General features: G+C 41.8%; 1 protein-coding gene across 1 annotated transcript in view; it reads left to right on the top strand.

Annotated features, from left to right (window-relative positions):
• RUSC1 (RUN and SH3 domain containing 1) overlaps nucleotides 1–13,658 on the top strand; it is a 46,620-nt gene extending 32,962 nt beyond the window's left edge. Inside the window, exon 9 of the mRNA XM_053703226.1 lies at nucleotides 11,593–13,658. Within this exon, the coding sequence (XP_053559201.1) occupies nucleotides 11,593–11,761 (169 nt within the window). The 3' untranslated portion in view covers nucleotides 11,762–13,658. The remainder of the gene's footprint in view (nucleotides 1–11,592) is intronic.
• The last annotated feature ends 675 nt before the right edge of the window (nucleotides 13,659–14,333 follow it).

Below are 14,333 nucleotides of genomic sequence, written 5' to 3'. Positions count from 1 at the left end.
GAGAACTGGGAGGCGGATTTTCTAAGTCGACAGACTTTTCATCCGGGGGAGTGGGAACTCCATCCGGAGGTGTTTGCACAAGTGGTTCATCGCTGGGGCAAACCAGAGTTGGATCTCATGGCGTCTCGACAGAACGCCAAGCTTCCTTGTTACGGATCCAGGTCCAGGGACCCCAAGGCGACGCTGATAGATGCTCTAGCAGCGCCCTGGTCTTTCAACCTGGCTTATGTGTTTCCACCGTTTCCTTTGCTCCCTCGACTGATTGCCAAGATCAAGCAGGAGAGAGCATCGGTGATTCTAATAGCGCCTGCGTGGCCACGCAGGACCTGGTATGCAGATCTAGTGGACATGTCATCCTTTCCACCATGGACTCTGCCTCTGAGACAGGACCTTATACTTCAGGGTCCTTTCCACCATCCAAATCTAATTTCTCTGAGACTGACTGCATGGAGATTGAACGCCTGATTTTATCAAAGCGTGGTTTCTCCGAGTCAGTCATTGATACCTTGATACAGGCACGAAAACCTGTCACCAGGAAAATTTATCATAAAATATGGCGTAAATATCTTTACTGGTGTGAATCCAAGGGTTACTCATGGAGTAAAGTCAGGATTCCCAGGATATTATCCTTTCTCCAAGATGGTTTGGAAAAAGGATTGTCAGCTAGTTCCTTAAAGGGACAGATTTCTGCTCTGTCTATTCTTTTGCACAAGCGTCTGGCAGATGTTCCAGACGTTCAGGCATTTTGCCAGGCTTTAGTTAGAATCAAGCCTGTGTTTAGACCGGTTGCTCCGCCATGGAGCTTAAATTTGGTTCTTAAGGTTCTTCAAGGAGTTCCATTTGAACCTCTCCATTCCATAGATATCAAACTTTTATCTTGGAAAGTTCTTTTTTTGGTAGCTATTTCCTCGGCTCGTAGAGTCTCCGAGTTATCTGCCTTACAATGTGATTCTGCTTATCTGATTTTCCATACGGATAAGGTTGTCTTGCGTACCAAACCTGGGTTTTTACCTAAGGTGGTATCTAACAAGAATATCAATCAAGAGATTGTTGTTCCATCATTGTGTCCTAATCCTTCTTCAAAGAAGGAACGTCTATTACACAATCTAGACGTGGTTCGTGCTTTAAAGTTTTACTTACAAGCTACTAAAGATTTTCGACAAACATCTGCTTTGTTTGTGGTTTACTCTGGACAAAGGAAAGTTCAAAAGGCTTCGGCAACCTCTCTTTCTTTTTGGCTAAGAAGCATAATACGCTTAGCCTATGAGACTGCTGGACAGCAGCCCCCTGAAAGGATTACAGCTCATTCCACTAGAGCTGTGGCTTCCACCTGGGCCTTTAAAAATGAGGCGTCTGTTGAACAAATTTGCAAAGCGGCGACTTGGTCTTCGCTTCATACCTTTTCAAAATTCTACAAATTTGACACTTTTGCTTCTTCGGAGGCTATTTTTGGGAGAAAGGTTTTACAGGCAGTGGTACCTTCCGTTTAAGTACCTGCCTTGTCCCTCCCTTCATCCGTGTACTTTAGCTTTGGTATTGGTATCCCACAAGTAATGGATGATCCGTGGACTGGATACACCTTACAAGAGAAAACACAATTTATGCTTACCTGATAAATTTATTTCTCTTGTGGTGTATCCAGTCCACGGCCCGCCCTGTCATTTTAAGGCAGGTAATTTTTAAATTTAAACTACAGTCACCACTGCACCCTATGGTTTCTCCTTTCTCTGCTTGTTTTCGGTGGAATGACTGGATATGGTAGTGAGGGGGGGAGCTATATAACAGCTCTGCTGTGGGTATCCTCTTGCAACTTCCTGTTGGGAATGAGAATATCCCACAAGTAATGGATGATCCGTGGACTGGATACACCACAAGAGAAATAAATTTATCAGGTAAGCATAAATTGTGTTTTTGTCTTATGTAACAGTTTCTCCTTAACCACGCAGTGAAGTAACTTCGGTAAGATAGAAAATTAATAGTGTAGCGGAAGCACACTGCACTGAGGTGTATAATATGTGCTGCCATCACTTCTTTACCCCCCTAATATGACCTCAGTGCTCAGATCATGACATAAAACAAAGACATTTTGCTAATGCAAAATAATGCAATAGCTAAGTAGGAGATGGGTTCATTCACCCTTGTGTTGGTTGCAGGCTGATTTAACTTAAATGGACAGTCTAGTCAAAATTACACTTTCATGATTCAGGGCATGCAGTTTTTAACAACTTTAAAATTTACTTTTATCATCAAATTTGCTTTGTTCTCTTGGTATTCTGTGTTGAAAACTAAAACTAGGTAGGCTAAAATGCAAATTTTTAAAACCTTAAAGGCCGCCTCTTATCTCAGTGAAGTTTGACAGTTTTTCACAGCTAGATTGCCCTAGTTCATTTGTGCCATAGAGATAACATTGTGCTAACTCCGGTGTAGTTAAAGGGGGCAGTTTGCAGAGGCTTAGATACAAGGGAATCACAGAGGTAAAAAGTGTACTAATATATCTGTATTGGTTATGCAAAACTGGGGAATGGGTAATAAAGGGATTATCTATATTTTTAAACAATAAACATTTTCAAGTAGACTGTCCCTTTAAAGTGAAGAAAACAAGTCGATGCACAGCCTAGCAAACACTGCAGCACTAAGAGCAACTGAAAAGAACACTTACCACAGAAAAACTGCTAGCTTTCTAGACAGAGCTTTTTTTCCCCAGAGGGTTGTTTCTGAGGGCCTGATGATCAAAGATTCTTCTGTTTGGAGAGGAATTGTAGTGCAGACTTCACAGGGGCTGAGTTCACTGAATGATCAAAGAAAAATGGTGCAACTCTCCAGCACTACTTGATCTCTCACATTCCTGTATGTGAAGGAGAGAAGCCCAGTGCAATATAGCACTGCATGATTTGAGAGTTTTGTTACCCTTAGACTTTGTACTTTGTATTTTATATTACTTTAGATTTCCCATTGGGTCCTTTCAGTATTATTACATTCAAGCTTTGCATTTTCTATTTTAATAAATTTAGATTTATATCCAGCAGTGATTTTACTTATTCTGATTATGTTTTGAAGGTTTCTATTATTTTAACAAATTAGTACCATACTTTGTATATTTGTGTGTATCTTTTACAACTTACATTGTGTCACGCCGCGCCGCTCTAGCCGTTGCTAGGGGCGCAGCGCCTCCTTCCCTGCTCGTTGCCTAGGGCTGTGTCGGGTCTGGGGGCGTGTGGCGCTGACGTCATCGCCGCATGCTCCTTTCCCACTCTGATGCCAGACGCTTGTGGCGCGAATCCTACACCTATGTAAGTGTTCCTTGTACGATCTATCACTGCCCAAGTATAGGTGTTACTTTGTGTGCTCCTGGGTGTGATAGATCATACTTTTCTTACTGCCTTATTGTTACACCGCTGCTGAACTCTGCCTGTCTGACTACTCTGCCTTTTAACCCCTAAATTGCTGGATTGATTATTACTGCTGAACTCTGCCTGCATGACTACTCTGCCCCTTAACCCCTAAATTGCTGGATTGATATACTGCTGCTGAACCCTGCCTGACTGACTGCACTGCTTATTAACCCCCTGTTGTTCTGGATTGCCTCTTTGTTGCCGAACCCTGCCTGCCTGACCATTCTAGTGGTTTGCCCTTGGACTGCTTTACTGTTGCCAAATCCTGCCTGCCTGACCATTCTAGTGGTGTGCCCTTGGACTGTTTTGGTGTTGCCAAACCCTGCCTGCCTGACCATTCTAGTGGTTTGTCCTTGGACCAGATACCATTGCCTGACAAGTATGAAGGTACTACTGATTGCAGGGGCTTTATAAACCAATGCAGGCTGCACTTCCGCAATGATCCTCACACCTTTCAGTCTCACCAGTCAAGGGTCACCTTTATCATTTCCTTACTGAAAAACAAGGCCCTAGCCTGGGTCTCTCCCCTTTTGGAACAGAACGCTACACTCATGCATGATGCTGATGAGTTCATTTCTGCTTTATCTTCTATGTTTGGGTTTTCTGGCCATACCTCTGCTGCAGAATATTCTCTCCTGGATCTCTGCCAGGACAACTGTGAGAACTGTGGCACAATTTGCCATCGAGTTTTGCACCTTGGCACGTGAAACCACTTGGGATGGCAGTGCTCTCAAAGCAGCCTTTAGGAGGGGTCTGCATGAACGCATCAAAGATGAACTCACTTATCGTGATATTTCTTCTTCTTTGGATGACTTTATAAGGCTTTGTATCAGTCTGGACTCTCACTTTCAGGAGAGACAAGCCGAGAGAGACAGAACAAGGAGGGTCCTTCCCTCCCGTCCTCTTGTTCGCCCAGTTTTGGCAGCATCTGCTACCCCTTCAGCAGTTCCAGTTACCTCAGTGGCGGAACCCATGGATCTTTCCTCCTTCAAACCTTCAGAGTCTGAAAGACAGAGAAGAAGGAGACTGAGACTATGCTTTTATTGTGGATCTAACTCCCACCAACTAAAGAACTGTGACATTCGGCCGGGAAAAGCCAATGCTTAGGGGATAACACAGGGGTACCTCTAAGCATGATCTCAACTAAATCCCCTCACTCCTCTCAGATCCTGGTACCTGTTACCCTTATCTTCCTTCAGAATACTGTCCACACTCAAGCCTTCATTGATTCAGGGGCAGCTGGGAACTTCCTGGATCACCGTTTCATAATTCAAGCTGGCTTGCCTCTTCTGCAGAAAAGACATTGTCTCAAAATAACTTCTCTGGATGTAACCCCCCTTGGTTCAGGCTTGATCCATTTTGAGTCAGCACCCCTGAACCTGACTGTGGGGGTCCTTTACACCGAACAGCTGCAGTTTGAGGTCATTCATTCCCCAGCACAGCCTGTCATCCTTGGTCTTCCTTGGCTTCTTATACACAATACACAGTTCAACTGGGCTGAAAGACAACTGGCCTCCTGGGTTACCTCCTGTTTCCACTCCTGCCTTGCTAAAGTCATTCCTCTGCCCCATATCCCCATAGCCAGTATACAGACTCCTTCTAACCTTCCTTCAGTATACACAGACTTTGCGGATGTGTTTGAGAAAAAAGCAGCCGATGTGCTGCCACCCCACCGTCCTTATAACTGCAAGATCGACCTCTTTCCTGGAGCCCCACTTCCTAAAGGGAGGACTTATCCACTCTCCAAATCTGAAACTAAAACCATGGAGGAGTACATCCAAGATAACCTAGCTAATGGTTTCATTCGCCCTTCCTCCTCTCCTGCTGGGGCAGGCTTCTTTTTTGTCAGTAAGAAGGATGGCGGGCTCAGACCGTGCACCGACTACAAGGTCTTGAACAACATAACCATCAAGAATTGCTATCCCATACCATTAATCACCGAACTGTATGACTCACTCCAGGATGCTCGCTTTTTCACCAAATTGGACTTGCATGGTGCATACAATCTGATTCGTATCTTTTCAGGCCACAAATGGAAGACCGCCTTCAACACAAGATCTGGGCATTACGAATACCTTGTAATCTATCTGGATAACATCCTTGTTTTCTCTTCCAATTTGGAGGAACATCATAGACGCGTGAGACAGGTGCTTCTATGTCTCAGAGACAATTCTTTGATAGCCAAGCTAGAAAAATGTGAGTTTGATCAAGTTCAGATCCAATTCCTTGGTTATGTCATCACGAAAGAGGGTTTTGCCATGGATCCTGCTAAACTCACCGCAGTTCTGGAATGGCCTCAACCTACTTCTCTAAAGGAATTACAGAGGTTCTTGGGGTTCTCCAATTATTACCACAAGTTTATAAAGAAACAGTCGCTTCTCTCACTGAATTAACAAAACGGAACAAAGACTGTATACATTGGTCTCCCGAAGCCATAAGTGCCTTCTCTAGTCTGAAAAAGGCTTTCTGTTCTGCTCCTGTGCTCCGCCATCCTGATCCTGACCTACAGTTCACTTTAGAGGTTGATGCCTCCGAGATAGGGGCTGGAGCAGTTCTTACCCAAAGGGATCCTTTGACTTCCAAGTCACACCCTGTAGCCTTTTTCTCTAAACACTTTACTCCTGCTGAGAGGAACTACGATGTGGGTAATCGTGAACTCTTAGCCATTAAGATGGCTTTGACCAAATGGCATCATTGGTTAGAGGGCACCACCAATCCCATTCAGATTCTCAACGACCACAAGAATCTGACTTACCTAGAGACTGCTCATCGACTCAATCCTCGACAGGCCAGGTGGGCCTTGTTCTTTTCCAATTTTAACTTTGTGGTCTCTTATCTTACTGGGACCAAGAACAAGAAGGCAGACGCCCTTTCCCTTCAGTTCCCTCACTCAAGTGACTCCTCTGAAGCTCCTATTGAACACATCATACCCCCCTCCTGTGTGGTTGCTCAACTAAACAACACCCTTCTGCAAATATTGCAATGTGCCAAGTCTAGTTAACCTCCTGGAGCCCCCGTGGCTTTTGATATCTTCTTTGTACCTCTGAACCTATGCATCCCTGTGCTAGCCTGGGCTCATGACAGCAAACTCTCAGGACATCCTGGTTTGACTAGGACTTTCAAGCGTCTTTCCCAACATGTATGGTGGCCTACTATGAAGTCTGACGCTCAGGATTATGTGAAGGCCTGCACAACTTGTGCTGCCAATAAGACTCCCAGATCTTTGCCTCCTGGCTTGCTCCAACCATTGTCCATTCCCAAACAACCATGGACACACATAACAATGGATTTCATTGTGGACCTTCCTCCTTCTGACCACCATACAGTTATCTGGGTTGTGGAGGATCGCTTTTCCAGACTTGCTCATTTTGTACCCCTAATCAAACTGCCTTCTGTCCAAGAATTATCGTCTCTCTTTCTTTTGCATGTGGTACGACTTCATGGCATTCCTGTGAATATCGTTTCCGACAGAGGTCCACAGTTCATGTCTGCCTTTTTGGAGAGCCTTTTGTAAGTTGATTGGAACCACTGTTTCCTTGTCTTCTGGCTACGATCCTCAAACCAACGGACTAACTGAAAGAGCAAACCAGGATCTTGAAACCTACCTTAGAGCCTTTGTCAACGTTCGCCATACCAACTGGTCTGAGTTGTTACCCCTAGCTGAGCTGGCAAGAAACACTCATTGGCACTCTTTGATGTTCTCCATTTCAAGCTGCAGCAGGGTATCAACCTTGTGTCTTCCCTCTTTCTACTCAGTCCACTGGGGTTACTGCTGCAGACCGACACGTCACTAGACTCACCACTCATTGGTAATGTATTCGCTCTCAGCTACGTTCAGCTGTCTCTAGATTTAAGAAGTTTGCTGATCGTCATAGAGCTTCTGTACGAGCCATCCCAGTGGGTGAACGTGTTTGGATCTCTACTCGACACATTCGTCTACGTCAACCCTGTCACAAATTGGGGCCTAGGTTTATCGGCTCTTACAAGGTCCTGAAAAGACTGTCTTCTGTTGCCTACAAAGTGGCCTTGCCCAAAACCCTACACATACACCCAGTCTTCCACATCTCACTACTCAAACCTTACATCAAGAACAGATATACCCGTCTCCAAGCTCCTCCTCCTCTGCTCCTGGTCCGTGGTGACCCTGTATATGAAGTAGCTAAGATCCTGGACTCCAGATACAGATGCAGTCATCTGCAGTATCTGATACATTGGAAGGGTAACACAGTCCAAAGAACGCAGCAGCACTCACCACTTATGCAAAAAGTTCAATCTTTATTAGGATATTCAAAGAAGAAAAGACCTCTAGTCCTTAGTAATGTCAATACATAAATGCAGGTAACACACCTTGATATAGGGATGGGGGTTAAAAAAACCACACCTACTAATTAACAATTTAACTGTGAATACACAAACATTCCTACAGTGTAACCTGTCCTGAAAGAGGATGCGCCATCTAGTGATAGATATACAATAATACATGTTAAAAAGTAACTATTACACATTGTTGCAGAAAAAAATAGCAACATTACAGAGTATTAGATACAGAAACCAATTTATAAAGTTTAAAGAAAACATTTAAAGAAAAACAGATAGATCATATTCTTTATTCATACCAATTGGGGCCATGGTTTCCAATTTATTAATCCAAAATACCTCCTTCTGTTTTAGAGAAAGCTCTCTATTGCCTCCCCTTCTTGGTAAATTAATGTGGTCAATTATTTGAAACCTAAGTTGACATACCCTATGGCCTGCCTGAATATAGTGTTCTGCTACTGGATTTTTTATTTTACCATTTCTAATATCAGACCTATGTTCACATATTCTCTCGCGGACCATCCTAGTGGTCTCTCCAATATAGCTCCGCCCACATGGGCATTTAATCATGTAGATGGCAAAAGTAGTGTTACATGTAAATAGACCCCTGATGTTATATTTCTTGCCTGTGCGTGGATGATAGAAAAATTTACCCTTTACCATACTATTGCAACTAGCACAGCCTAAACATGGGTAACACCCCATATTTTTATCTAAAATGTAACTCTGCACTTTAGTTTTAGAAGTACCTATATCAGCCTTAATTAACCTATCTCTAAGGTTCTTACTTCTCTTATAAGCCGGCATAAAGCCTGACTGAAACTCAGTCACATGGGGATTACATTGGCTCAATATATGCCAGTGTCTCCTAAGAATAGAGTTAATATTGCTGCTTAATGAATTAAACTTTGTAACAAAAACAACACAATTCTGCTTCATCTTAACTTTAGGTTTTGTTGTCTCAAGCAAACTGTTACGTGACACTGTTGCCACTTCTTCAATCTCTTTGTTAACTAAATCAGTGGGGTAACCCCTCACTTTAAATTTATCATCTGGTTCAACCTCTGTTTAACCAGTTTGTCATCTGAGACAATTCTCCTTACTCTTAAGAGTTGACTCCGAGGTAATGACCTCTTAAGGGATTCAGGATGAAAACTATCAAAGTGAAGCAGGCTATTTTTGTCAGTAGATTTAGTAAACAGATCTGTACCAAAATTGTTGCCTAATTTATAGACTTTAGTGTCAAGAAACTCAATACTTTCCTCACTGTGCTTAAGTGTAAATTTGATATGTGTAGTTGCACTATTTAACTGATTTACAAAATCCCATAGAGATCCAATGTCGCCCAACCACACTCCAAATATATTGTCTATGTAGCGCCACCAAGTGGCGCCACATAGAATGAAGAGATTGTTCTCAAAGACAAATCTCTCCTCAAAGATGTTCATAAATATATTTGCGTATGTTGGGGCGACATTGGATCCCATGGCCATGCCCTGTCTCTGAATATAAAATTCGTCTTGAAATAAAAAATAATTACACCTAAGCACAATTTCAAGAAGTTCCAGAACAAAATCTATTTGACAACTATTAAACGTGCTAAATTGCTGCAAAACTTTTTTTACTGCTCCTATACCAGATGCATGTGTTATGGAGGTGTATAGGCTAGATACATCTAGAGTATATAAAATACTGTTCTCAGTTGCAATGTTTAGTTCATTTAGTTTAACTAGAAAATTGCTTGTGTCTTTAATATAGGAGCTAGATAATTCTACAAAAGGTCTTAAAATGTGATCAAGATAGATAGAGATATTAGAACATACCGAATTCATGCTAGAGATAATAGTTAAGGGTTTTTGTGTGGTACCCCTTCAGCCTGCACCACCCTCTTATCTTTGTGCTGTACCATCTGGCCTGTGTTTACATTGGAAGGGTAACTCAGTGGCAGATCGTTCCTGGGTTCCTGCCCATGATGTGCATGCTCCATCCTTGGTCTCAAGATTCCATGCTGCTCATCCTTTGAGGTTGACTCTGGTTCCCGGAGGAAACCCTTTAGTGGGGGGCTATGTCACGCTGCGCCACTCTAGCCTTTGCTAGGGGCGCTGCGTCTCCTTCCCTGCTTGTTGCCTAGGGCTGTGTCGGGTCTGGAGGCGCTGACGTCATTGCTGCACGCTCCTCTCCCACTCTGATGCTGGTCAGACGCTTGTGGCACGAATCCTATGCCTATGTAAGTGTTCCTTGTACGATCTATCACTGCCCAAGTATAGGTGTTACTTTGTGTGCTCCTGGGTGTGATAGATTGTACTTTTCTTACTGTCTTATTGTTACACCACTGCTGAACTCTGCCTGTCTAACTACTCTGCCTCTTAACTCTAAATTGCTGGATTGATTATTGCTGCTGAACTCTGCCTGTCTGACTACTCTGCCTCTTAACCCCTAAATTGCTGGATTGATATACTGATGCTTAACCCTGACTGTCTGACTGCTCTGCTTATTAACCCCTGTTGTTCTGGATTGCCTCTTTGTTGCCGAACCCTGCCTGCCTGACCATTCTAGTGGTTTGCCCTTTGACTGCTTTACTGTTGCCAAATCCTGCCTGCCTGACCAATCTAGTGGTGTGCCCTTGGACTGTTTTGCTGTTGCCAAACCCTGCCTGCCTGGCCATTCTAGTGGTTTGTCCTTGGACCGCTCTGCGGTTGCCGCTGGGGACTGCCCTGCCTGTGGTGAGTGCCGCCTTCCTCATCTTACTAACTTTCTCTGCTCTGGGATATTCCCGATAACAAGACTATTGGCCTAGTTCGGTCTAATAGAGGAATATCCCACGAGCATTACACATTGCACTTGGTATTTTCTCTATTGTAAAATAAAGAACAGGTTCAGAAAGTGGGAGGGACAAGGTGTTCCCTGGGCTGAACAGGGGAGTTTACAGGGTATGTGTGAAGCTCTCTCCCAAGTCTTGTGAAATGCTGTAAGCATTTTAAACAAGCTGGTCTAACTTGTAACTGATGCAAACTGAGGCTTTATATCAGCCTCAGATGTTTTCCAGTTACCGTCTACTCCCCTGTGAATTCTATATCCAAGAGAGCTTCATTACTTTCTACGGATGGCATTGCTCATCTCTCTGGGACTACCAAGTTCTGCCCTTGTTCTTATAGAATTCATTGAGTTCAGCCCATGTGAAGTCAGCACTATAGTTTTATTTTAAAAGAAGAAATACAAAGTGCAATGTAATTTGTAAAGGATACACATAAATATACAAAGTATGATCCCAATTTGTTAAAATTACACAGAAACTGTGAAAACTGCTGTTTACAAAATAAAATGCAAAATAGAAAGTGCAAAGTTGAAATGTAATAAAACATAATCTGAAGTGTAAAATTATATAAAATACAAAGCACAAAGAGTAAATTCAGCAGAACTGTCATGTCATGCAGTATGGCACTAGGCTTGTTTCTCCTTCACATACAGAAATGCAGGGAATGCCCCTTAGAGAAGTATAGCAAAATCTGTCTTTTAAGAATTTGACTAGGGATCTTGCAGTGCTGGAGGATAATTTTAGATCATCTCACCTGAGCGGAGAGCTTTAGATCATCAGGCCCTGAGTCACCACAAGTTTAGCAGCCACTAGTGGTCATTAGAAAAACTGCAACTCCATAAACCACTTGCCCTAAAATCTGATAATGCTTGGGCCGGTCACAGTGGAGACCCCTGTAGTCATGTCCCTTTAAGGTACTAGATATCACCATGGTTGCCTAGTGCCTGTCATTTGTTTGCATGCTATGTCACTTTGCATATGAAAAAAATATTTATTGTAAGAATAAAACTAGTTATTTGAAGACCAATCATCATTCTCTTTGTAACCAAAATAAATATCTTTCTATAGGTCTCTTCGGGCTCTCTGTGACCACGCCAGTTCAGATCAGACCCATCTTAGCTTTAGGAGAGGGGATATATTGCAGTTGCTTGACACAGTGGATGAAGACTGGATCCGTTGCCAGCGTGGAAGGGATACAGGCCTAGTGCCAGTGGGATATACATCACTGATACTTTAATATCCTCAAGAAAGGACTCCTCACCATAGTTCCACTGCAGAGGCCAACAGTATACTCAGGAAATCTGTCAGTGGATGGGTTACTATGTGCAGAGAAATCAACAGATTTTTTTGGGGCCCTGGTACCTCATGTTCTGCACCACCATAGACTCCATTTTACAAGGACATACAGTTATCTATCTCATCAGATAGACAGGCACTGCTTCTCCATTTATATATGTTTGTCACCCTATGAACACAGCACATTGGTACCCTCAATATGCATGGTGCTCCTTATTCACACATCATATGACACTTTTATTCTCAGTACCATACAATTTTGCACTCACCCCCAATGCACACAGTGCTCTGAAATGTCTTTATATTATTATTATTATTATTATTATTAATTGATCTCTGCTTTGTCAGATAAATACATCCCTCTGATGATACATTACATGCAATAGCACTCTTGTATACCTATGAACTACTTCACTAATATACCCAGGTTGGTCATCAGCCCCCATACACACATTGCTCCTCAACTAACATTACAGCTGCCCGGACCCTCTATATCTGTGCCAAGCACCTCTGGTAGCAAAGATCTTTGTTTCTGTAACACATAGCATGATGCACATTCAACCCTAGAAACAAAGGGCACTTTCATCCCATCACAAGCAACACATTCTGCTCTATGCTCACTAATACTTACAACATTCTGTGCCTCATACAAAGCGACACAATACCACAAAGCTTTTAAATCTCTTGACAGATATGCAAAGTGCTAAGCACTCTGAAATACATACAGTATTCTGCACACCTTGATGTAAATGATGTTAAGCAAACTTTGTTGCTCCAACTGCTACTGACAGTATTCTTATCCTCTGTACATACAGAACACAGTATCTTCAGATATCCGTAGCATCCCACATCTCCCAAACAAAGTTCTACTCTGTGCTGTGCCCTCTCTAATAAATACATTGCTCTTCATGCCTTTTATACAAACAACACCCACTATCCCAAGTAGACACAAATTGTTTGGCTCTTCTTGATACACCTGAAATGTTCTTCATCTCCTGATAAATATAGCACTATGCTCTTCAATGAAATACTGCTGTGTACCACTACAGACCACATTCCTCTGCTGTTAAAGGGATACTGAACGCAAATTTTTCCTTTCATGATTCAGATAGAGCATGTCATTTTAAGCAACTTTCTAATTTACGCCTATTATCATTTTTTTATTTGTTCTCTTTGTATCTTTATTTGAAAAAGCAGGAATGTAAGCTTACGAGCCAGCCCATCTTTGGTTCAGAACCTGGGTATCGCTTGCTGATTGATGGCTAAATAATTTGGGTTCAGTATCTCTTTAATGATGCAGAACTCCTGTAACATATACACATCAGTTCTGCAATCCTCACTCCCATGTATATATGCAGCGTTACCATCTGCTCTGGGGATATACATCGCACTGCACCTAGAGGCACACTATACTACACCCATGATTTTAATAGAACACTCTACACCTACTGACACACACTGCTCAGTGTGCACCCAGTACTCACAAAGCTCTACACTTCTTGCTACACACATGGATCTGTATCTCCTGATACTTACACAGCTAAGCATATGTAGTTGACATTTCAATACACAAACCACTATATATATATATATATATATATATATATATATACACACACACTCACACACACAGGTAATTTTCCTTTTACAGAATCACACTTCTCCACAGTTCATGATTCATATAGCACTCTGCATGTCCTTAGACATGAAGGGCCATGAACCAATCACTATGTAACACACAATAACTCTTTATACGCTATACTTTCTTATAAACCATACTATATGTAATAGACAAATAGGAATCCAATAATAAATGTACAGCTCTGCTCTTCCTGAAAGATACTGTTCTATTTGTTGGTAGCTGAGAATGAAAAGGTTGAAATCTGAGCCACTGACAATTGCGATGCAGTACTTTGTACTCTAAAAGACACAAGGCTAGATCACTGCAATATAAGAATATCGCGGGCACGTTAAATTGAAAGTAAACACGAACGTGAGAGCACAATCACATTTAATATGCGTCGGGTTAGCGAGACTGATGACCTTGAATAAAGGATTAGGGATAAAATAAAAGTTGCACCCAATGCAACATAAATACAATATATATACTCATATAAACACTATCTTATGAAAATTATTCACATAAATACTCCTAAAAAATATTTAAAAGGTATATATGGCCATGTGTTTGACTGCAAAGAGCTATAATATATATATATATATATATATATATATATATATATATATATATATATTTATTTATATATATATGTATCTATATAGATATATATGTGTGTGTCTAAATAATAATTCTATAATATTTAATGTGTTCTACTGTGTATTTACTGTGCATATTCCAGTGTTCTTTACATACAGGAATATCTTATTTTTATTGTAAATACATATTTCATTATATATATACCGAAACGATATATATATAGAGACATTTTTATTTAATAATGAAAATGTATTTTTTTCCCTATGTGAAGAACATAGGAATGTAAAATATGCGC

Source organism: Bombina bombina, chromosome 1, assembly GCF_027579735.1.
Source record: "Bombina bombina isolate aBomBom1 chromosome 1, aBomBom1.pri, whole genome shotgun sequence".
NCBI lineage: Eukaryota > Metazoa > Chordata > Amphibia > Anura > Bombinatoridae > Bombina > Bombina bombina.
Note: the sequence above shows the minus strand (reverse complement) of the source record. Positions and strands in the feature narration are given on the sequence as shown.